The sequence below is a fragment of the Podarcis liolepis genome (assembly GCF_965112155.1).
Source record: "Podarcis liolepis genome assembly, chromosome: 11".
Taxonomy (NCBI): domain Eukaryota; kingdom Metazoa; phylum Chordata; class Lepidosauria; order Squamata; family Lacertidae; genus Podarcis; species Podarcis liolepis.
In genome coordinates, this window is record NC_139565.1 from 21,786,229 (window position 1) to 21,812,490 (window position 26,262).

At 41.5% G+C, this 26,262-nt stretch overlaps 1 protein-coding gene across 2 annotated transcripts in view; it reads right to left on the bottom strand.

The window, feature by feature from the left end:
* The window catches only part of COMMD10 (COMM domain containing 10), a 59,742-nt gene that overhangs the window by 32,027 nt on the left and 1,453 nt on the right, over positions 1-26,262 (bottom strand). For both annotated transcript variants that reach the window (XR_014516834.1, XM_083464670.1), the window contains exons 3-5: positions 25,506-25,616; positions 24,342-24,497; positions 13,311-13,421 (exon numbers count right to left, since the gene is read on the bottom strand). Coding sequence is in view for 1 of the 2 variants with exons in the window: in XM_083464670.1 (XP_083320796.1) it covers positions 13,311-13,421; positions 24,342-24,497; positions 25,506-25,616 (378 nt within the window). In the remaining variant the exon portion in view is untranslated. The remainder of the gene's footprint in view (positions 1-13,310; positions 13,422-24,341; positions 24,498-25,505; positions 25,617-26,262) is intronic.

Genomic DNA, 26,262 nt, shown 5'->3' on the forward strand with positions numbered 1-26,262 from the left:
ATCCTTTTATATATTTGAACATGGCTATCATATCACTTTGTTTCATAAACAAAGGTGGCTTTGCTTCTCAACCCAACCAATCTGGCTTCAGATGAAGAAGATATTTTGAGGAGGCATTTCCAAACATACAATGTGAGAAAATTAGGAACAGCTCCCTTTGAAAACAGAAGCAAATAGCTATGGAGTCATGTCTGGATTAGGGCAACCTATTGTACTCCATCTTATGTTGTGTTAAAACTCAAACATTTTGGATTGGGTTATTAAAGGAAACAGCACATACTGCCAGTCAGAAAGGAGAGAAAGGGGCATCCATGCCTGTCAAGAACAGGAAGAATGCCAATCTCCCAGACCTGAGAACCAAATACCCATAGCACGTCCATCTTTTTGGGATTCATCTTCAGCTTGCTGGCTCTCCCCCAGCCTGTTACTGATTCCTGTTAATATATAGAGTAATTATTCTCAATGCCACGCATTATACCTGATGTTTCATTGACTTCCTCAAGGTATGATATTTATATCTGTCACAAACTAAAAAGGTCATAATAAAAACTTTGAAAGTTCCAGTGTAGCTCTGAATCTGGAAACCCCAGTAGCTGCTAATAGCGACATTTTACAATTCACTTTATCATTTTGAGTCATTGTACAATATAAACTGCTGAAGCTTTAAGGCGGAGCTACGATGAGCTAGAAGGTTTAAGAGGAGACATATATCATTTTAAGTCTGACGTGAAGTGCATTTGCAGCTCCTTGCTCTTTGGGAAGAAATCTTGATAAAATGCGCAGTTGAAGTTAGCAATCAGAGAGTCAGACCTGGAGTTGGCAGGGGGAGAAATTATTTTACACTTTGGATATTTTAATAATTCAGGGAACAGATGTTCGTCAGCAGCATAAGATTAATAACACCATCCTATGCATGTCTACTCAGAAGCCAGTCTCACAAAGTTCAAACGGGCTCATTCCCAGGTAAGTGAATACAGGATTTCAGTCTTAATCTACAATTCAATGTCCACGCAGCTAGAGGAAAGGTAAAGGGACCCTTGATCGTTAGGTCCAGTCGTGGACGACTCTGGGGTTGCGGCACTCATCTCGCTTTACTGGCCGAGGGAGCCGGCATTTGTCCGCAGACAGCTTCCAGGTCATGTGGCCAGCATGACAAAGCCACTTCTGGCGAACCAGAGCAGCGCGTGGAAACGCCGCTTACCTTCCTGGCAGAGCGGTATCTATTTATCTACTTGCACTTTGACGTGTTTTCAAACTGCTAGGTTGGCAGGAGCAGGGACCGAGCAACGGGAGCTCACCCCATCACGGGGATTCGAACCGCCGACCTTCTGATCGGCAAGCCCTAGGCTCTGTGGTTTAGACCACAGCGCCACCCGTGTTCCACTGAATTTGGCAGATTTCTTTCCAAATAAACAGATAAGGGGTGGGGATAAAAGACTTTTAGCAATAAAAAGCATGAAAGACTTGCAAAACAGGATTGCAACTATAATATATGCATGGCTCTTTAACAGAACTATATTTTGGTATTAATCAAAAGCTTTACTGGTGGTGTCAAGAACAACGTGCTCCGTCACTGATCAGCAGGACTAACTATTCCCATGCCTCAGTGACCATGAAAGACCTTTGGAGGGAGGGAGGGAAAGACATGCCTATTCCAGGATCTGCCTGTTCCCAGATAAGATCTAAATATTTTCCACGTGTGGGAGGGTGCTTTGTTTTGTTCATTATTTTTAAATTGTGTTTCTCCTAACAAACCCGGCAGCAGCAGCATTTGGTTGCAATGTTGAATCTGTTTGTTTTACCAAGTTTATCCTAATAGATTTTTTTAAAATGTTGTCCACCCCATTTCATTTAGTGAAATAACATTTTCACAAGCAATGAATAAATTCTTTTTTTATGCTTCTGCTTTCTATTTTGCATTAATATTCACATATATCATATTTCAAACTAAAAGGCATTTTTTGAATAATTTGTAAAAAGAGCTCCAATTTCAGCTCGTGCAAATTATAAATGCCAATGACAGGCAAGTGTTTTACTCCTGCTAATCTGTAACGTTTGGAAGAAATGTGGGGTTTTTTATTTATCTTATGTTCAATGCAGAAATATACATGAAGAAGTCAGATCCAATCACTCTCTCCAGAGTGGAGATGTTATACGAGATGGAAAAGAGAGGGGTGTTCAGTGATTGTTACCATCTTAGTGGGCATACAACACAGGCCTTTAACTGTGGAGCCACTGAAACCATAACACAAAGAGCAGTCCTCAATCCAAAGGGTCAATAATAGAGGAGGGGAACCTTCCTTGTAAGGTGAAATAATATGACACTAACTGCAAGCATTCAGAGATTTTCTCTCTCTCCAAATAGCAATTGAATCTTGTCTTTAGAACAAGCTTTCACTAAACAGTTTGAAGTCAATTTCTGCAATTCCGCAAATACACAGAAAAATAGACTGTAAGAATTTTTTTTTTACACATAGTTCAGCAATTCTGCAATATTATTGCTTGGAGTTGATTGTGCTAAGCCAAACATGCAGGCTTCAAGAGATGAGCTTGCCACTGATTTCCTCGAGTCCTTTTTGCTGCTGCACCACACGAAGCCCAGATTTTCCTTCACTGGGACTCCTAGTTAAGCTCTCTCCTGAATAGTTTGTGGTTAGTGAGGCCGTGTATGGCAAAGATGTACCTAATAATACCATATAATAATGTGGGCATTGGGGGGGGAGAGAATGAGAATCTAAAAACACAATGTTACTCAACCATGCTGGTCATCCTCAGTGATAAAATATAGATTTGTAATAATACATACAGTGGTACCTCGGGTTATGAACTTAATTCGTTCCGGAGGTCCGTTCTTAACCTGAAACTGTTCTTAACCTGAAGACCACTTTAGCTAATGGGGCCTCCTGCTGCTGCTGCTGTGCCGCCGGAGCACGATTTTGTTTTCTCATCCTGAAGCAAAGTTCTTAACCTGAAGCACTATTTCTGGGTTAGCGGAGTCTGTAACCTGAAGCGTATGTAACCTGAGGTACCACTGTATTGTCTTTACCCAAACCCTGAACGAGAATACCATGAGAATACATATCCTTGTAGCATTTGAAATAGCCAAAAGCACATATGGTGGGGAAAGAAACTAAAGCACCCAAAAGGAGAACCCCAAATATAATAACATAAACATGCAAATTTACTAGAGTCAAAACAATGCCATCACCTGGTTATAAGTTGTCATGGAAGAGGGCTTCATTCTTGCAGCTGTTTGTAAAGAGCCTTTGAATCCATTAATCAGAGATATTAGCAGAGGTCCCCTGCTATAGCAATGTGTAACCAAGGTGGGGTTTATATTAAACAGGAGTTTGAGAATTAAGAATTGCTTCCTTAACTAGTGCGCACAGTGTTCATTTGTGTTTAAGGACGTTCCTTTCTGTACCTTTGTGCCGACAACTGTAAGTGGATGAAGTTAAGTTGTAGAATAGCTGCAGGTGGCAAACTTGTTTGCTGCAAACTGCACAATGGGATCGATGTAAACTGCTGGCCTTGTAACTGATTGAGGTGCTGACCTGTAACTTCAGCTACCTGAAACATGTCTGCAATGGTTGCTGGAACACTGTGACTGCTTATTTGCTCCCAGCTAAGCCTATACGGTGTTTATAACATGCAACAATATGGACTGCAATATTCAGCTTGTCAAACAAGACAGGTTTTATGGAGATGAAATTTAATCTTCCAAAAATCTGCATGATTGATTTTATGTTTTTACCGCCAACCTTCCCTTCCAAGGACCTCACGATGCCAAGTCACAACAACTATGAGGGGTAGCTTAGATGAGAATGACTAGCCCAGGGTCACCCAGTGAGTTTCATGACTCCTATTTTTTGTATGTTTGGGTTTTTTTCTCCTCATTTCCCTCTGCCCTTGCTTTGTATAACATTCCTGCCTGATGAAGAGCACTGGAGAACTTGAAACCTTGCTGGCTATTTTGTGACATTTGGTTGGTCCCAATGAAGGGACTGCCCACCTGCGGATTTGGGTGGTGGTGTTTTTTTTTAAACTTATGAACAGATGCAGATGCCTTTGTTTATACGCCTGGGAGACAGAATACTGAGTGGAATATATAGCCAGAGATTATTTTCTAGCACCTGAATTGGGATTCTGCATCCCATGTTGGAAGCCGCCCAGTGTGGCTGGGGAAGCCCAGCCAGATGGGCGGGGTATAAATAAATTATTATTATTATTATTATTATTATTATTATTATTATTATTACTACTACTACTACTACTACTACTACTACTACACTACTACTACTACTACTGCTGCTGAGGGATTACATGCCCTCCAATGACCAATACTACACCATTTGGCTTCAGATGACTTTTACCTAGTGTACTACCCACAATTAATTTGCATCTTTGCTAATATAAATACTGCCATATTTTGCTTTGCAGCTGCTTCCTGCCTCAACAGAAACTTGCAGGTTTTTGCCTAAAGCATTAGACAGAGCTGGGTAACAACCAGCCTTTAGGTTTTTCCAAATGTGGTTCAGCCATTGTTTTGTCATCTTAGAATATTAGGTATTACTGAATACCTGCAACTACCCAGCAGGGACTAATTCAGCCTGCAATCTTCTTTGTCAGGCTGCATTGAAATGAAGACCTCAAGGCTTCAACATCTAACCTAATTTCTGCACTAACTCCATTCCCAGCGTCCACAACCGTTGCTATGTGCAATTTCTAGTCTGCTCGTTGTTTTGTGGGATCATCGGTACTAATAAAGGGATTGCCCAATGTTCTTATGAACAAGTATGAATGCATTTGCTAGTTTAAAATTCTGTCTACTAGATTATGAGACCAGTTCAGATTAACCTGCCTCCTCAATAACACCCTTTCGTATCAAGTTTTTAATCCCTTCCAACACAGCATCTCTAATTTCAAACAGTAAACAACGTAGCTTCTGATCTGCAGGTATCACACACTGTTCAGTTTAATTTTAAGAACAAAAGCCAAGTTTCCCCCCACACTGGTGCACTGATGCGGCTGAAACTGTGTTTGTCCTGCAGGAGCAGCACTTGACTGAGGAGGGATGTGTGCATCAACTATACATTCAATGCATCAAATACACGTCTGCCAAGAATAGGAGTGCCATGAAGAACGATACAGAACTCTTCTAGGTGCACGAGAGGAGCAAAAGGTCGCTTTTTACAGGTAAACAATCACACTAAGCCAAAATACTAAGCCAAAATTATGATTGGTGTGTGCTCAATGGCATAAATTAATGCAAAGAAACCAATTCGGGTAATATAGAAATTCCTGAGCTAATATTCAGCATCCATTCCATATCCTTTGGTAACCTTGCAGCTGTAGCAAAAATAGTAACAGCACACTTTTTATAAATAAAAAAAATGCAAGGTGTGTGACCAATCCTGTCCACACTCAAAAGAATAACACCGGGTACTGTACCTATATGTGATTTCTAATTAAGACTGACTACGATGATATACTTCAGCAAAATGTCCTCTCTTTTTTACAATTTGTACATTGAACCAGCTTAGCAGCATATCCTGTATAACTTGCAAGGTACTGCGAAGGTCTACAGTGAAAATGTACTCTCACTAAAAACACTGACTTTGCTGAAGTAATCGTTTTCAACCAGCTTGCTGTATAACTCTCCGTCGGCTTTATACTGGAACTTCCCTGCACCACACCCGTTTTTATTGGAGCTCATTATTTTGGCTTCTGTCAGTGCAACCTCAATTTCGGGTGCAAGAATTATAGCTCTGTCCAGTGTAGGATCCGTCTCTAGGAGCAAGTGCTCACATACAAGGCATTAGATGCTTTCTCTATCAGATGGTCTCTAGTCTCATCTGCCACATATCCAAAGCATGTTTCCTTGCTTCAGGGATCTGCAAACAGGAGTTTACAAAAGTCCAGATCCAAACTGAAAAAGTAAGTGGCTTTAAAAAAAAAGATGCAACAAGGTTCAATGGCAGAAGAGGCATCCTAATCAGCAATGTGCAATAGGCAAGAATAAGTCACAAACACTTTATTTTAACAGAAGAGAAGTAACCATGAAAGCAGAACTGAGCGACGAGCACCTAGGCTTAAGGGAAAAGCCCATTGCTACTTCCCGCTTCTATTTATAGTCTGCTTTCACTCATATTCCCAGCTGTTCTAAAAAGTTACACTCCCTACAAAAGCACTACACAGCACCACTGGTATCTCAGGGGAACGGCAGAGAAAGACCAAAGCAGTTTGGGGGCTGCAATAAGATTTGAAGATTGTGCCAAAGCAGTCACTTCTACATACAAAGTGTGTGTTTGTGCATGCACACACACACACCCCACTTTAAGACCTCTGCATTTTATAAGAAGCGAACTGAAGATTCAGAAATTGCCAAGAACAACCTAAAGCCGAACACTGTCAGTGCTGCTGGCTGCAATAACCACATCTTCCCACCTTGTAGGTACACATGCAATTTCTGAAATTCCAAGATTTATGAGGATATGCGTTGTCTGCCCTCCTTGAAAGGAAAGAAAAGGCAAATTTCCAGCAGAGAAGGGGCAGAGAGCACAGGTACAGGATACGGATAAAATTATACTTCCTGGTGTGCACTACTGGTTTAAAAAGGCTGTCGACAGGTATGGCAAAGTTAGCAAGCTGAAACATTTTCAGAAGGCAGAACCCTGTGGACAGACTTGAAAGGGCCAATATAGCATTTGATTAGAACAGATTGGAAAAAAGTTTTCAGTTTGAAAAGAACAGTAATTTTAGTTTATAAATCTCAGTGGCATGTTTATGCTTTGATTTTTATCAGGCTGCTATAAAGCAGGGCTAGATAAGAGTCCACAAGAGAAAGAAATCATAAAATAAATCTACAGCAAGTTTGTATTTTACATTTCAGCATCATTTGATTTTGCTTAAATTGAAGATTGTCAAGAAGATTCTGTAAATTCCTTTAATCAGTTTGTTTTGCACAATCACACTATTCAAAGGAAAGAATTTGTGTGGGAGTCCACTGAAATGCATCAAATCGCACAGCGTGGTGGATTTCATCTTCTGGCAGGTTTCACTAGATACATGTTTTAGGAGGCAACATGACCAATACAGACTACAGCTACTACTATTTTTTTTTTAAGAATGTAACAGATACTGTATTCACATAATCAAAAAGAGTCTTGAGGTACCTTAAAGACGAACACAATTATGAGTTTTCAGGGTGCCACAAAACTCTTCATACATTTTGCTTCAACAGACAGCTTTCCCTCTAGAAGATATTCACATAGTGATGTAGGGATCACACGACAGCACCTCCTCCTCTTCTCTGCAACTATTTGTGCATCCTGAAAATTTGCTGGGGGGGGCACTAGGGGTGTCTGTGGGAGCTGCCAGAGAACAGGATGGTACAGTCTCATTGCAAGAGTTAAAGTCACAATGTTGGTTCATTTGGGTTATGGTACTGTCTCATTTCAAGAGTTAAAGTCACAATGTTGGATTCTGTCCAGGCCTTCTCGGTGATGGCGCCCGCCCTGTGGAACACCCTCCCATCAGATGTCAAGGAAATAAACAACTATCTGACTTTTAGAAGACACCTGAAGGCAGCCCTATTTAGGCAAGTTTTTAATGTCTGATGTTTTATTGTATTTTTAATACTTTGTTGAAAGCCACCCAGAGTGGCTGGGGAAACCCAGCCGGAAGGGCGGGGTATAAAAAATAAATTACTATTATTATTTATTATGTCCACAGTTACTCTTCATATTTTCAAAAGAGATGAAAATTTACGTAGGATGAACAGAAGAGTACAATTATTCAATGGATACAGATCTCATTTTTTTGCTGTTCAAAATGTAGAAAATCTAAAGGGCTCATATCTGGAAAATTTGCTGTCACTGGAATTAACAAAGGTCTAACACAGTGCTGCTCTGGTTTGCCAGAAGCGGCTTAGTCATGGTGTCCACATGACCCGGAAGCTGTACGCCGGCTCCCTTGGCCAATAAAGCGAGATGAGCGCCGCAACCCTGAGTTGGCCACAACTGGACCTAATGGTCAGGGGTCCCTTTACCTTTACCTAACGTAGCCATTATTCATTCGTTGTCAAACTGATGTTGCAGGATGGTACGAATAAATCTAAAGTACATGGAAGTTGTTGAGGGGGGGAGCAGCATTCGGTTCACCAGGTTTTAGAAGAGAAAGGCTTACTTCCAGGATTTTACACAGCCTTTACTTTACACATTCCTCTTTTGGGGGGGGGAGCAGGACATTCAAAGCCTTTTACAGCACAGTTCAATACATGTCTACTCTGACGGAAGTCAGAAGGAAAGATAAACAGGACTCACTACCAGGGAAGCAGGCATACAACTGCAACTTTATGTGGCCAAAATCCTGAAATGACATTTAGTAGTCCACTTAATACGCGCTGTGTCAGCATAGCTCTTTTATTTAGATGCAGGATACAATGAACTACAGTGGTACCTCTGGTTATGGATTTAATTCATTTCAGGGTGCCATGCGCACCCTGTAAAACCTGTAACTAGAGGCGCTGCTTCTGCGCACACGTGCGGCGCAGCCATAACCCAAAGATTCTGCAACCTGGAGGTTACGCAATATTCTAATAGCCATTAAGAAGCAGGAGGGGGTTTATTGTTCATGTTTTTATTATGTTTTGTGTTTTTATGTTGTGAACCTCCCCAAGATCTACAGATGAAGGACGGTAAACAAATTTAATAATCAATTAATCAATCAATATCTCTTTGCAGACTTCCAGTATAATAGTCAATTGATCCACACTATCCATCCATCCATAGTTTAAAAGCTTAAAAAGAACTTTCAAAATATATGTTCGCTTGAAATAGTGGCAATTGAGGAAATAAACACAGTCATTACGACAAAAAGTTAAGACTGCAATCCTATGCACACTTTCACAGAAGTATGTTACATTTAACACAGTGGGGCTTTCTTCCAAGCAAACATGCACCAAATTGCACTGAAAGGAAAAATTTATGGCACAGTAAAAACAGTAAGCGGGAATGAAGGGAGAAGCTTAAAAAAAAAAAAAAGGAAAGAAGAGCCAGCAAGATACATTTTGCAAAGACAATGTTTCTCATCCAGAGTGTTTCCAATTTGAAACTCTTCCCACAAATAGTGCCCCCTCTGCAAACAGAATCTAATCCAATTTTTTTTGAAAAATAAATTATCCTTTGTTGTCAAGGCGATTTCATGGCAGCACCCTGGGAAGACGGATTAAATATAAACTCAAAGCAAAACGGAATTTTTATTTTATGATAAATATAATCTACCAGAAGTGATTAGATCTGAATTTACCAAAATCTCTCTTCATCAGTTCAGTCACTGCTAAGTTTTGGAGAGCCTCCTTTCCCTCACTGTTAGAACACTGTAATCTATAGTGCAAAATATTCCCCAAGAGTCAAAGAGCTCTGACATAACAACACAAATCTCTTAACACTAGAGCATTAACTGTAAGCGGTGAGTCCTCACTGTTTAATCCGTTCATTTCCTTATACTCACTTCGTAAGTGTTGCTTTTTTCTATTTTTCCAGCAAGGAATATTTTTAAAAACTCTGCTTATTTTTTCCAGCAAGCAGACAGATCACACAATAGCAACTGAGCATGCACTGGCAAGAAAACTGTTTCCGCTCCTAACTATTCCAGCACAGGGCAGACTTAAAGAAGAAAGCCATGCTAGACATGATTTTCACCACAGGAAATCAGCACCCCTGTAGAAAGTTGCCAGTCTCCTGGCCATAGCATGAAGCGGAACTAACTGTACAAGTGGGGCAAGTTCCCATGTCTGTGCTCTACATCAGCAGTGGCCACCAGTGAAGACGGGGAAGCTAATAGCACCGACTCACTTGGCAAGCTGGTGGGAAACTGATCGTAGGGATCAAGCCCACTTTGAAGTGAGAAAGAGAAAAGGGGCAGAGAGAAGGGGGAAGAAGGAAGGAGACAGGCAGCACTGGGAGATGAATGATGATGAATGACAACTATCCAGCACTTCAACAAAAAAAGTTGCACCTTATCAAGTTACACACTTCATTCTCCTCCCATTGATGGAATATTCCTTAAGAACCCGTAAGGAAATGGAATATTAAATTATCTCCAAATAGTCATTTATTGGAAATTTCTTTTAAAATTATGTCTAGATGGTATCTGATCACATGATGGGATTAAAAGAATGATGGGTTTTACAAATGGATTTAATATACTCTTCTTTTGTATCTCTGTATCTTGTATTTTATTTTTATTTATTTATTTTTTGTACACCACCACAATCTTTTTGAATGGTGGGCAGTTTATATATTATTTAATGGCGGGGGGGGGGGGGAATCAGTATCCAATACTGTGCATTTAAAGGCTAACAAAACATATGGAATCAGTGACTGCACACATCAGCTCTCAGAACTCAGTACTGCTGCCATGATCCAAATAAAGCCTGCATGGGCATAACACAGTTTAGCTTTGCTATTTGCTTCACAAGATTTCTGTTGCCAAAGAGACAGGCTGCTTTTTATACTGAAGGGTGGCTTTTCTCTTCTGCACTGGAAACATCTTTGGCCAAAAACAGCACACAAAGTTTCACACTGCAAACTTTCTTCTTCGGTTCGCATACTGAAACAATAAGCAAAAAAATGGTAATATATCTCTGTGGCTTCTTTTGGGGAGTCCAAGCTAATAAGAAATCCCTTAGGTATGTAGTCCACTGGGATTCCTTAAAAAGGGGCAATAAGGTTTCCACTGATGAAAAAAGCATTGCATTGATTATTAAAATGAGCAGGCAGGTATAACAGAACCGTATTGTTGTATGTAGATTAGAAAGGTAAGCACTGTTTCCCACCACAACTAACTTCACAACTAATTCAACAATGTTATTTGAGGGAGGGGAAAAAGCATTCAATGTGTCAAAGAAACACAGACACTTGGAAGAGCACTACTGCCCTCTAGCGAGCCAATGCAACACACATTTCGGTCAATAAATAGCTAACCACCAACTACTATTAGTAAAATCAGATTTTGAAGTTATTGCTTTCCTCAGCAAATAAATAAATGACAGCATAGCTTTAAAAGAGGAAGAGGAAGCTGAGAAGGATTAGAAGAATAAAGGCACAAATGTTTCATCACACTTGAAAGCAAGATTTTATACATTCCTCAAAATAAATAATTCAGACCATTCATTTAATGAGGGGACAAAAGGCTCTTCATAGTTCAAGTTTATTTCAGTTGGTTTTTATTAAGATTCAAGATGCAATGTACGCAGAAAGTTATTAACGTCTGCAAACATACGGAGGACTGAAAAACTGCCTGCAAAAGAACAAGTGTATTATATGCCATCAGAGCTCCACGTAGTCAGCCAAAGCTCATGGTTGCCACAGATCCTACCCTTCTCCCAAGGTGGGGGAGTGCCTGCCCAAGATCACGTGGACCATCTCTCAAGAGTCCACATGACTGCAAATTCAAGACTGCACATTCGCCTCAAACAGGCAAGAGGAACAGGGTGTATGTCGTTACCATGGCACTAAGTCATCGAAGGGCTTAGAAAGCAGAAAGATGCTTCGCTGCTTACCACACCTCTTCTTAAGAGTTCAGTACAAAGGACTGGAAGAGAGGGACCTTTCACTGTGCCTTGGGAAAGGGTGGAGTACAACATACTGCCTCACTCCTTTCTAAGCACATTCGAGTCAGCATGACACCTACTGGCTGAGGGAAAGGGCAAGGAAACTTTCCAGAACAATAATAAAAACACTTTATTTTAAAAGGAACTCCTACGTCAAGTGAAAAAATTTATACAGCAAGGGATTATCTGCTTAACTGGAGGTAAATCTGCAAGTTGGGGCAATATTAATCTAGAATCCTGTTTATAATCCGTATAGGAAAAGTGATAAGGATTACCAGGTCCCATTTCTCTGGGAAGGGAACTCACAGGATCCTTTTAAAATGATGGGCTTGAGTACAAAACGTTACATATCATGCCTCTGCAAGGGGCAAGTTGTACCAGCATTCATTTCAATAGGCTATAAGAGAGCTTTGCAAAGCCACAGGCAGCATTTCAAAAAGCTGTATTCCACTTTTTGCTGTGAACGCTCGTAATGGTGAAGGGAAATTGTTGCTAGAGAGGCTATTCTGGAGGAAATATCCCCACTTCTAACAGGGAGATCACAGAGGATGGCAATAGGCATTTTTCCTAGGATTGGTCCTGTGGCATCCCATAAGGTCAAAAGACGGGACTGTGCTGAGCTCTAGAGTTCAGCATCAGGACGATGCTAAGAACACGCAATATGACATTCATTTTACGGAAGTCCTGCATATGTGGGTAATGATGGCCGACTATTTTGGGAACGGGTCAGAAAGGACAGAAAAGGAGACAGGAACATCAGTAATAAGTGGTTCTCATTCCCCAAACACAAATTCAGCTGCACAGATTGGTACGGTTTATATTTCTAAATTGAAGCTCATTGTAATGGGTATCGACTATTATCTCAAATGTGCTGAGTGCTCTTTAGGATTGTGTAATCTTTGTATTATGGTTAAGATATTGTAGTATTTATTTTATTTATTTGTACCTTGGAGGCAGTGATGCATCCATTCCAGAAGAGGACTTTCCTGGACTCAGAAGTGCCCACTATTGTTCAGTGGCAAATATCCCCTTTTGGGGCAAGCTGCTCGGTGTGTGTGTGTGTGTCCAGTTTCAGGCATGTTTGGAGGACACTGAATATCTGGATCGTTTTTGGGTTTCAGGCCAATTCAGGACACTAAAATTGCCTTAGTTGATGTGGCTGATGGCATTTGTTTGGGGGGGGTGGGGGGAGTGTCAACTTTCTCTTTCTTCTTGACCCCTCAGCAGCTTTCGAGACTACAGACCATGATATTCTTCTGAAGAGGCTCAAGAAGGTGAGAGTTCTGTGATTCAATCAACAATTAGCGCCATTCATAATATTTATTTAAAAGGTATTTTGAACTGCTGTAACGGTTGAGTTGGATGGTAAAAGGGTATACTCTTTAGATTTACTGGTGACCTGAAAATGGCAATGTAAATAAATATTATATGTAATGGTTTTGATGCATCTTCCACCTCAATGACCCAAAGAAAGCCCTGATACAGTAATTCACTACAAAAACAAGAGAAGAGTTTCCCTGCATGGCACACATATAAGAATCATGAAACCCAGATCATTTAGCATGATACCTCGGCAGCTCTACACACCAAGGCCTATTTAAATTTGTTACCTAAATTTGATATCTGAAAACTGGAGCCAGCTGAATCATCACCAGCAGCAATGCAGCAATGGGTATGAGTTGAGGCTTCTTACCTTTGAATCTTCATTGCTCATTCCAAGTTCTAAAACAGCTTGAGGAGATTTTTGTTTTGCTTGGGTTGATTGAGCCATCTGAAGGTTAAGCTGCCATCCAACAGACTCAAGCTAGGAAACACAAATGCAAATTAAAAAAAGATGTGCCACAACCACCCAGGTAAACCAATGTTTTAGCTTTCAAGGCTGATGCTATCACTCCCTAAGAAAACGCCGACAGCCTACAGACTGCAAGAAGCACACTTCTAGAAACTTTACTCAGTTCTTCCTTAACCTAAAGCCTGGCTCGTTTTCACTGCAATTATATGAAGTAACAGATAAAGCTTATTCTAGGACAATCACCCTTTTCATGAGGATAGACTTCAAGCACCCTAAAAGTATGCAATTGTGATCAAAACCACAAACCACAAATGATGTTTGCTAGTTCCTAGTTCTCAAAGGTATTAACTGTGAGAGCTGCAAAGATAAAAAGTGCCTGTGCTGGAGAGGTTACAATGTGAAAGCAGGGCCTTCTCAAATCAGCCAAACTGCTTCCTATGTGCATTCAGTCAAAGCTACTGGCTTCTAGCAATGAGGTGCACACTGGTGGCGCAGTGGTCTAAACCACTGAGATTCTTGGGCTTGCTGATCAGAAGGTCGGCTGTTCAAATCCGCATGACAGGGTGAGCTCCTGTTGCTCTGTCTCAGCTTCTGCCAAGCTAGCAGTTCGAAAGCATGCCAGTGCAAGTAGATAAATAGGTACCACTGTGGTGGGAAGGTAAACAGCATTTCCATGCGCTCTGGCACTCATCACGGTGTCCCGTTGCGCCAAAATCCGTTTAGTCATGACCCGGAAAGCTGTCTGTGGACAAACGCTGGCTCCTTCAGCCTGAAAGCTAGATGAGCGCTGCAACCCCATAGTCACCTTTGACTGGACTCAACTGTCCAGGGGTCCTTTACCTTTATTCTAGCAACGAAAATATATTTATAGAACCCTGACTTGTCAGCCATTTTTTGGTTTGCAGGGCTAAGAGCATGAGATTCAAAAGCCGTTTCCTTGAGCAGATCAAAATGCAAGCCTGAAGGCAAGGTTGCAAACTTTTACATGATGTACTGGTTTTTAAACCTATTACAATATTACATTCCCATTACAATATTAACCATCCCTTAGACGATTTTGATTATGTGAGCAAGTGGTACTACTGGTAGCTGCAAACAGTATTTTCCTAAATGAGTTACCGTAATCTCTCAGAATCTGTTTGGCCCCCAGAGGTTCCTGGGTCATTGTCTAAAAGGCAACTGGGTCCTCATAGCCATACTGTTCCACAATTCTATTTTTATGTAAATACTTGAAAGCCAGGCTATTTATAAATGTTTTCATTCATATAGCACATTCATTTAGATGCGCGACTTCCACAGGGGAAAATCAAACAAGAACACCATATGGTGTACCAGTTTAAATACAGTAAATCAGGATATTTAAAGCTTCAGCTTTGCTAAAAGTTTGAGATAGAATTGATAACTTTTTTTTTTAAGCTGGGCTTAGACTTTCAGTGAAAAGTTACCCGTGTAGCCCTGGGGCTTCCACTATATGAGAAATAAAACATTTGACCTTATTAATGTTAATATATCTCTGTTTTACAGGTATAGTTGTCTCCTATGGAAATAAGGAGATGAAAGATGGAATGTTCTTGTCAGAACAAAGACATAATACACAGGTATTAGTGTCACATAATCATTTTTCCATCCTGGTTTTAGTGATCTCAAAACATGTTTCATTTCTGACACACAAGCCACAAGATATCTTGCTCACATGTCATTGTAAACCATAATGAAAGTTTCTAATGAATGCACAGATATTGCCCGCTTTGCTCACAGAAGAAACAAGCCATGATCCCCGAGTTAACATTATGTCCAACCCAGAGACCATGGTTTGTTTTGCTCCAAACAAACCACATCTATACCAAAGGTTTTTTATTCACTTACTGACTCTGTGGTTTGAGCAGGTTTAAAGAGTTGTTGTTTTATGAATATTTTGCTGTGAATCACCCCAAGGTCCCTTGGTGGAAGAGAAATTCATAAATACAAATAACAACGGCGATACCTTTTGTGGCATAAACAATTCCACACGTTTATCAGCCATTTCAGAAGCTCTTTGACTGCATCATGCTGGCTCCCTTTTCTACCATCCCCAACTCATGAAATGTGATGTTGTGTCAATACAGTGGTACCTCGAGTTACATACGCTTCATGATAATACGCTTCAGGATACATACGCTTCATGTTACAGACTCCGCTAACCCAGAAATAGTACCTCGGGTTAAGAACTTTGCTTCAGGATGAGAACAGAAATTGTGCTCCGGCAGCGTGGCAGCAGCGGGAGGCCCCATTAGCTAAAGTGGTCTTCAGGTTAAGAACGGACCTCCAGAACAAATTAAGTACTTAACCTGAGGTACCACTGTACACCATGCGAGCATTGCTGTGCATGGAACACAGGTTTTCCTCACAACTACACTTTCTTTGACGTATGGTTATTTTACCACAATGGCATTGAAAACTATTAGAAAAAATATATATTCAGATTTAACGCACACTTTAAAAAATATCACAAATTACACTGCAGATTAACGGAGTTAGCAAGCAAAGGAAAACACAAGTAACCTTTTCATAGATTGGATAGTCTGATTTTCCAGTGCAATTCAAGTGGAGTTTTCACCCCACATTTCTAGAAGTACAGCTATGCTTTCAAAATCTTTGATTAATGTACCATATGCTGCCTGGGGCTTCAGAATGGCTTACCTATTTATTTTATTGAAAGGAAGATTGAATATAATAGAGTCCATCCAATTCTGACTGTTAAGAGTACATGATATATGATCGCAATAAAATGGGACAAGGCATATAGGCATAGAGAAGTGGGTTACTTAACACATGCTGAGAATTAAGGAACCCTCCAAGTAAGCAAAATTATTTTTTACAGAGATTTGCTTTTGAAAAAATGTTATACAACAATATATTGTTACATACAGCAGGTCTCTTACCAAACACAAGTTTTAAGGCTGGGGTTTTATTTTTTGAATGTGTGCGTGCAAAATTATCACACCTAATATGTAGAATTACACAGTTCAAAATCATTTCCCAGAAGCAATAACTTATCAGACAGTGGATAACCTTCAGTATTCCATTAGAATGGGAAAGCGCTGACTTCATTCTTGAGTGGTCTATGTCCCTCCCCGCTTTAAAGACTCCCCATGGTCCACCAATGTGTTTCGAATTTACACAACAAAAAACCAATGCACACACACACATACACAATCTCTTTAACAGCCAACATATTCCAACCATACACTCTTAAGAACAAGGTATTTGCAAGATCAGACCAAATTCTACATAGTTCTCTTTGGAGGAATCCCAACACCAACAGAGACTATGCAGCTCACTAGAAACTGGCCAGCAGGCTGCTTTCTGCAAGTACCATCATCATCATCATATTATTATTATTATTATTATTATTATTATTATTATTATTATTATTATTATTATTATATTTATACCCTGCCTTCTTCCCTGCCAGGACTCAAGACTGCTTACAGATAAAATCAAGAACTGCTCAAAACAAAAACAATAATTAAAAAGCAATTAAACATTGATAGAAGTAAAACTATATCCATATGCAGTGAGTAACCCTTCATTAAGCAACGGCACTCTTTAATGAGGGCACTCAATAACCTCACAGTATCTAAATTAAAGGTGCTTGAAAAATCTGGGACCCTACTAACATATATAACGGATGACAAAACAGTTTTAAGCAAACTTGTACAAAGCCATAAAAACAGTTGACTAGAAAGATTTACCCTTTCCTTCCTCCACCACCCTGTGCCATGAACCATTTTCATTACTGCAGTTCGCACAATATTTTGTTTTATTTAGGAACAACATCCCACCACTTCCGCAGATAACCTCAACCAACAGTGCAGCACAGCAGCTAAAAGAATGAACTGCGAATCAGTCTCTGCTTTGAATCTTATCTCTGCCTTAGGCCACCCCATCTCGCTCTGCCTTCATTTCCCCAACTACGCTATGAGGGATAGTAATATCAACCTATTTTACAGGGTTGCCGTAAAGAATACAACTGTTAGAGCTTTCCCTGAACACTTGAAAGCTACTTCCAGTTCAACAAGCATTTTTTGTGAACTGGGATCCCTAAATACTAATTACGGGCACCTATGTTTTGCATGGGGGTACCCTACACAAACAAAAGGGATGCTGGTAGCGCTGTGGGTTAAACCACAGAGCCTAGGACTTGCCGATCAGAAGGTCGGCGGTTCAAATCCCCGCGATGGGGTGAGCTCCCGTTGCTCGGTCCCTGCTCCTGCCAACCTAGCAGTTCGAAAGCACGTCAAAGTGCAAGTAGATAAAAAGGTACGTCAAAGTGCAAGTAGATAAACAGGTACCGCTCCGGCGGGAAGGTAAACGGCGTTTCCGTGTGCTGCTCTGGTTTGCCAGAAGCGGCTTAGTCATGCTGGCCACATGACCCGGAAGCTGTCTGTGGACAAATGCCGGCTCCCTCGGCCTATAGAGCGAGATGAGTGCCGCAACCCCAGAGTCGGCCACGACTGGACCTAATGGTCAGGGGTCCCTTTACGTTTTTACCCCACACAAACACACTTTATAGTCACATTCTTGGCCTACACAGTCATCTTTTTGATACATAAATTTCAATTCAGTTTACATATTCCTCCCAATCCCATCTCCCCCAAACCAGACAGAGTACAGCAGCGGCTCAAACTAGAAAAACCTGCATTTGTTTCTTCTTAAATAGCAGGCATAGTGGAGGGGGGGTTAGGGTTAATTCCTCCCTCAGGATCCTGATGAGAATCCCTTCCTCTAGGTGCTATTTGACCTTGGATGGAAGCTGATATTGGCAGAAACGCTTGTTTCCAGCACCGAAAAGTCACACTTGCATACATTTCTTATGTGTGCTCCAATTTTAAGCTAAGGAATCTGCGCATGAAGGATTCATGCTCCCGAGAGGCGGGAACAGGTGAAGAGACTGGGGAGTGAGAAAGAGACTGCAGACAGGTTAGATGATGCATTTAAAAATGAACTTAATGTGATTTATAACAGTGTTAAAACAGCCTCTGTAGTAATGACAAAGGTGACAAAGCCCAACATCGTTTTAGGAATCAAGCTAAAAAGAGGACGATGAGCATCGTTAAACATTAGCGCAGGAGGATCTTTAAACAGACAGTGGCTCTAAGCTCCTGAAAGGAGGACATTGCCAGAAAAAATATGGGAAGCTACGAATCACCTGCTCTTCAGCAAATGTTTCTCGTTTTCAGCAAAAAGGGATTCTTCCAAAAGAGAGTCTTCTACTGGACCTTTTTCACTACTCTATGTCCTATTTTTCTTTTTCTTTTCTTTGTTTTTGAAATATTTTGTATTAGTTTTTATAATTACAAAGTGGTAACAAAAATTCTTTATATAATCAAGCCATGAGATTCTCTGAATCTCGTGACCTCCCCCAATCCCTTACATGGGTCCTAATAACAATTTTTTACCAATCTACATATCAATATATTCTCCATACTTCTCATAAGTGTAAGTTGTACATAACACCCGTTACTTTACAAGTGGTTCTTAAAGTCCAGCTAACGTTTTGATTTGCTTAAAGTGTTCTCTTGGGGAGATTATTAATTTTTCCCATTCTTTTTTGTATGTCCTATTTTTCAAACACCCATTAAAACTACTAGCCCATATTTAAATAAAACTCAGCAATGAATTTTTGTCCTTCCTCTAGGAATGGACTGGCATTCTCTGCATCAAAAGTATCTCTGGGAATTGGGATCCCACTAGAGCCCGTGGCTACATATGCATTAAACACCATCTCATCTGAGCAGTAGCAAGCTTCTTTCAGACATGGAGCCCAGACTCAAACTGTTGCAGCTGCTTAAACCAATCACATCACATTTGGTGGCTATGGTGCAGCCAATGGGCCACACAGTACCCCATTCCTAGGAATGTATAAGGTTTCTTAGTGCCTTGCTGCTTGCAATGATGGGCATGGAGAAAGGGAGAGGACTTGGGATCCAACACATCATCATGTCAAGAAAAGAACTGTGAGCAAATCTGAGCCTATAAAGCAGTGCTTCCCAGCTGGTGGTCCTTGAACCCCAGAAGGTTCATTTAAGCCACCCAGGGGGTCTGTGGTTCCAATCACTTAACAAAAACTACCATAAAGATATCAACATTATCAAAAGTAGGGGGTCCATGGCTTGGTTTTTGAAAAGCAGAGGTCCACAGTACTTAGCTAATTGGGAACCACTGCTGTAAAGAAGAAGAAGAAGAAGAAGAAGAAGAAGTAGAAGAGGAGGAGGAGGAGGAGTTTGGATTTGATATCCCGCTTTATCACTACCCAAAGGAGTCTCAGAGCGGCTAACATTCTCCTTTCCCTTCCTCCCCCACGACAAACACTCTGTGAGGTGAGTGAGGCTGAGAGACTTCAGAGAAGTGTGACTAGCCCAAGGTCACCCAGCAGCTGCATGTGGAGGAGCGGAGACGCAAACCCAGTTCACCAGATTACGAGTCCACCAATCTTAACCACTACACCACACTGGCTCTCTAGCATAATATGGGCTGGTTTCATTCAACAACAACAACAACAACAACAACAATAATAATAAATTTATTATTTATACCCCGCCCATCTGGCTGGGCTTCCCCAGCCACTCTGGGCGGCTTCCAAAAGAATATTAAAATACATCAAACATTAAAAGCTTCCCTAAACAGGGCTGCCTTCAGATGTCTTCTAAAAGCCTGGTAGTTGTTGTTCTCTTTGACATCTGGTGGGAGGGTGTTCCACAGGGAAGGCGCCACTACCGAGAAGGCCCTCTGCCTGGTTCCCTGTAACTTGGCTTCTCGCAGTGAGGGAACCGCCAGAAGGCCCTCGGTGCTGTACCTCAGTGTCCGGGTAGAACGATGGGGGTGGAGACGCTCCTTCAGATATACTGGACCAAGGCCGTTTAGGGCTTTAAAGGTCAGCACCAACACTTTGAATTGTGCTCAGAAACGTACTGGGAGCCAATGTAGGTCTTTCAAGACCGGTGTTATGTGGTCTCTGCGGCCGCTCCCAGTCACCAGTCTAGCTGCCACGTTCTGGATTAGTTGTAGTTTTCCGGTCACCTTCAAAGGTAGCCCCACGTAGAGCGCATTGCAGTAATCCAAGCGGGAGATAACCAGAGAATGCACCACTCTGGCGAGGCAGTCCGCAGGCAGGTAGGGTCTCAGCCTGCGTACCAGATGGAGCTGGTAAACAGCTGCCCTGGACACAGATTTGACCTGTGCCTCCATGGACAGCTGTGAGTCCAAAATGACTCCCAGGCTGCACACCTGGTCCTTCAGGGGCACAGTTACCCCATTCAGGACCAGGGAATCCTCCACACCTGCCTGCCTCCTGTCCCCCCAAAATAGTACTTCTGTCTTGTCAGGATTCAACTTCAATCTGTTAGCCGCCATCCAACCTCCAACCGCCTCCAGGCACTCACACAGGACCTTCACTGCCTTCACTGGTTCTGATTTGAAAGAGAGGTAGAGCTGGGTATCATCCGCATACTGATGAACACCCAGCCCAAATCCCCTGATGATCTCTCCCAGCGGCTTCATGTAGATGTTGAAAATCATGGGGGAGAGGACAGAACCCTGGGGCACCCCACAAGTGAGAGCCCAGGGGTCTGAACACTCATCCCCCACCACCACTTTCTGAACACGGCCCAGGAGGAAGGAGCGGAACCACTGTATGACAGTGCCCCCAGCTCCCAGCCCCTCAAGACGGTCCAGAAGGATGTTATGGTCGATGGTATCAAACGCCGCTGAGAGATCCAGCAGAACTAGGAAACAGCTTTCACCTTTGTCCTTAGCCCGCCAGAGATCATCAACCAGTGCGACCAAGGCAGTTTCAGTCCCATGATGAGGCCTGAATCCCAACTGGAAGGGATCCAAATGGTCCGCTTCTTCCAGGCGTGCCTGGAGTTGTTCAGCAACCACTCACTCAATCACCTTGCCCAAGAATGGAAGATTTGAGACTGGGCGATAGTTGGCCATCGTGGCCGCATCTAAAGATGGTTTTTTAAGAAGCGGTTTAATAACCACCTCTTTCAGCGGGTCTGGGAAGGCTCCCTCACGGAGGGAAGCATTCGCCACCCCACAAAGCCCATCGCCCAGGCTTCCACTTAACTTTTGTGGATTTTTGTTTTGTGTGTCAACCTTCAGCGGGTTAGCAGTAGAATCTTGCCAGCATACAAAAAGTATATATAAAAAGTTAAAGCCATAGAATCATCTTTTGATGAATTTTTCTTCTTCTTTTTTTTTAAAGAAAAGAAAAGATTGCTAACACAGCAATAGTATAAGCACAATGAAAAAAGAGCAACCACAAAGTTATGGCACAGTAATAAATCTCGTATTGATCTCTGTTATAATCAACTACCAGTCCGACTACACCAGTCCCTCATTATGTCATCCCTTGAGCACAAAAGAAAAATAAAACTAAACGTTTATTTTTATATTAGATCTTGCCATGTATCCGGATCTACTTCTTATAGTTCTGCTCCTTCTGGCATTAGCAGTACCCCTAACCAAGCTGTTAATGTGAACACTCATGCTTTGAATTTATTCCAGTTAATTTCAAGGCAGCTTCTAACGCATTGCTTCCAAACAGCTACAGGCAGACAGAGATTTTAATCTATGTTAAATACCTGTACAAGAAGCCATTTGAAGCCAATAACTGCTTCCACCTCCACCCACCCACCCACGGAACACAAAATGAAGGCAGTGAGAATGAATATCATCTTGTGTTCTATCCATACAAATGAGCAAAGGTTCATGTACATTTAAGTCAGGGATCAACAGTTAAGACACAGAGGAATATTATCTGAGAAATCATAAACTTGTTAATGTTTATAAAATAAACTTGTTTATTTGGTTCAGTTTTAACAACTGTCTGGACTCAGTGTTTTACCCGAAAGTAACGGGTTGGTGGCAGCGGGGAAGTGAGCACAGTGGTGGCACAGAGATCAATAGACCGTGAAACGTCCGGGGACCCTGTGTGAGCGCCACACATGGCATCCTCCTTGTCCCAAAATATCCCTTTTCACACAACCTTTTGCCCCTAGGCCATGTATGAAACTTTGATGGGGCTCCAAACACTGCCTCTTCAAGCCCCTTTCCCATATTCCCCCTCCCACCTCCTTTCCTTGACTCCTGCTTGCCTTTTACTGAACTTACATCCTTTATAGTCCTAGGTTTGTTGCATTCAAACCTACACCATTCAGTTTTCTTCTAGCACCAGCAACCCCAAGTTCCCTTTGCAGCCCCTCCTGTCCTGGCTTATGCAACATGAAGCAAACCAAGGGCTGCTTTACACTCACGAGCATTTCCTATGCAAATACCTGGGGAGCCTAGCATGGCAAAGGCCATCTTGCAGCCAGGCGACACTCACCACGTTCAGGGGAGAGATTACTGCAACTGAGCAGCTACTGCAATTTCTGAGCGACAAGGGCAACTTTTCCCATGATGCTCAAACATGGGTAGACTACAAGGCACCCAGCTCCCTAAACTTTGGTGACAGCTCCCTTCTACTGTTTTAGAAAGCTGAGTGGCGGGGGGGGGGGGAGATGCTTCGTCTAAAAAAATTACCAGGGGAAAACGAGAAGATTTGGCTTGTGGATTTCATTAATGACTACTATAATCTGAGCCCTTCCTTTCAAGTTGTCACAAATCATGTTAGTGTATGTGTATGTCTATCACACTGATTCAACCCGGTTCACACATATGGCATTTCCATGCAAGAACAGCTGACATGAGTCCTAAGAGCAGAAACAGCTGATGGAGCCTGCTGCAGATTGGCACTTCTCTCAAGCAACACAAGGGTAGCTCTTGTTAAAATAGCACCCAATACTAAAAAAATCCCAAAAAACAAATGTGTCAGAGCGAAGGACGAGCTAACATTCTCCTGCCTTTTCATCTGGCTCTGACCTTCTGCCTCTCTAAAAGTGTTGCAGCCTTTCAACCATCTACTGGGCTCGGGCAGCTACTCCACGGGATCAATAATAAAAGTTCATAATACAATGTTCCCCTCCCTGCCTTCTTACCTAATGGGGTATGTAAGAGCATTTAAAGAAGCAATCTATCCCACATGAGGCACAGAAGTAAACACAACTCTCTTGATAGAGCACCATTGGAGTAGTTTTTGCTTAAACCTTTCCAAACTCATTTGTCACCTTAATTATGCTCTTAACAGTAACAGAGGTGGTTTGTTGTTGTTTTTTAATAGTCCCAGGTTTTAATACTCAGTACATTCTAATTTCCTCCCATCTCCCTTATGCATCCATCTCATATGTATGTTTTTTTAATTGTACATGAATGAAAACTGTAAACAATCAGTACAGTGACGACCAATTAAAATAAGATGAGGCACAGCAGAGAATAAGATTCATGGTGATACAACAGAAACGAATGCTCTGAATGTATTATTTATTAATGTATTGCGACATTAATAAATGAACAAATAAATAAATAAATAAACACTCTGATCTTGCTACATGTACGTGTTGCCTTAAGGAAACTTGGGCACAGTGCCCAAGTACATTTCACAATTCAACCAGTAACCACATCTACCGATAATAATATGCAATATGTCATTCTTAAATAAATGGTTTCATTGCCTTATTTGAATCATTTAATGCTGTACTCTCTTACACCAGCCAAGTATCTTATTCAACCAACGAGCCAGTCACGTAAACTACTGGATACTCTACAAGGCATTAATGGGTTCAAAGCTCAAAAATGACTCTCAAAAATGACTCATGCATATGTATGTACACACACTAGAATGTTTACATTGCTTGGCTAGCAATAATATCTAGGTTTTCACTATTAAAATATTTCTTTCAATTTTGGCACACACCTAGTTTTTAGCTCATATGCATCACATTCACCATTTACTGTGTACCTTCTGTCCCAATGAAATAGTATTTTCTATGTTTCTGTAACTGTTACCTTCTGAGGTGACAAAGTCCTCTGTCTGAACTTTTCCACTGTCTCTGGACCTGCAGCAGCCCATGTGGTGGCAAACACTTCTGCTTTGTCATGATCCACTTTGGAATGCTCCAACTGCTGTTGCAGCACAGTTGGCTTCAAGCTGTGATACACAGCCTGCAAAAAGAAGAAAGAAAAATAATGCAATACACACACTTCCCTAGCTGATACGCTAGACAACATGCTAAACAACTCAAGTGATGGTAAATATTTGACACTCACGGTTCATTATTTAAGTCAAGGTGGGTATGTCCAAAATGCACAAAAAAAGTTAGCACAAAATTTACAACAGCAATGAGGGCACTGGCTGAAGGAAGAACAGAATGTTTCTAACAAAAAACATTTTCTGCAACAGAAAGGATACTTTAAATTTGCAGGAACCATTGAAAGGATTAGCTGCACATTTGTTGCAGGGCACACCGACTGTCTGGAAAGGCCTTGTACAATTGACACATGATATATAGTACCAGGATAAAATCCTACTTAAGTCAATGTTTAGGATCAGGATGTTGCATTACTTGTAAACCTATTTACATGCCTAATAGCAGGCTTCCTCAACCTCAGCCCCGCAGATGGTTTTGGCCTTCAACTCCCATGATCCCTAGCTAGCAGGACCAGTGGTCAGGGATGCTGGAAATTGTAGTCTCAAAAGATCTGGAGGGCCGAGGTTGAGGAAGCCTGCCTAATAGGAACAAATTGCAGCTCTATTATTTCTTCCTATGCACCCATCCCAGTTAACATATGGGTATATGTTCTTCAGTCCCATGCACTACAGCACACCATTATATATACCACTGCAAGAAACAGGGAAGACCACATGTGTGACGTGTGTGTGTGCGCGCATGTGCGCACACACACACACACACACACACACACACACAGAGTTCTGAATTACAACCCCAGATCATCCCAATTTAGATCACAATCCTATGCATGTTTTCTTGGAAGGTAGGTTCCATTCTGATCAATGCAGCTTACTCACTAATAAGCATGCAGGGACAGGCATCTTAAAGCACAAAGAAGCAATCCCAAGTGTTTTTAATGATGCAGTACCTTAAAGGAGGAGGATTATCTCTTATACTTTGCATCCTTTTACTGAAAGTATAGAACTATAATAGAAGATACCTGTTCCAAAATGAATGCAATGGTTTCAAGGACAAGATGGAGATCTTGCTTCTCCACTGAAAAAGCGGCTTGTAGCTTTTCTTCCTCCTCTTCTGTGAAAGTACTCTCAGCCTGAAATAAAAAGATTTCCATTTACCAAAAATTAAGATACTATTTTATTCACTAGATTGATTGGTCTCATGCCTTTTCACAAACAGCATAAATGTCAATTATATTGGCAAAAGTTGCTTTACAATGAGTCAGCCCACTGGTTCACCTAGCTTACTATTATTTATACTGACAGGCAAAATCGCTCCAGAGCTTCAAACAGGAGTCACCATCCTTTATATAGCTCCCTCTCCCACTCCCATCTCTTCCAACCTCATCCTCTGGCTGTCATTGAACTAGCTTTCAGCCATTTTCCGTGAGAGTGGAATAATAATTATTAGTGGTGGTAGTAGTAGTAGTAATAATTAAATTTATATACTACCCTATACCTGCATGTCTCAGGGTGGTTCACAAAATAAAATCGCCTAAAGGAGAGCACAGCAGACCACAGCAGCATTTTTTAACCTCATCAGTGTGTCCGCAAAACTACAAAACCTGTGAAACGTCTACTGAATGGTTTTTCCCCCAGGTGTTCCAGCAGAAAATATTGCCCTTACAGCGCTCTCAGAGGAAAGCTCCCATTGGCAGAGACACTTGGACAAGCAATTGTGTTGTACTTTTCTGGAATCTATACTCAATTGTAGCCCATGGATACTACCAGCTTAAGAGA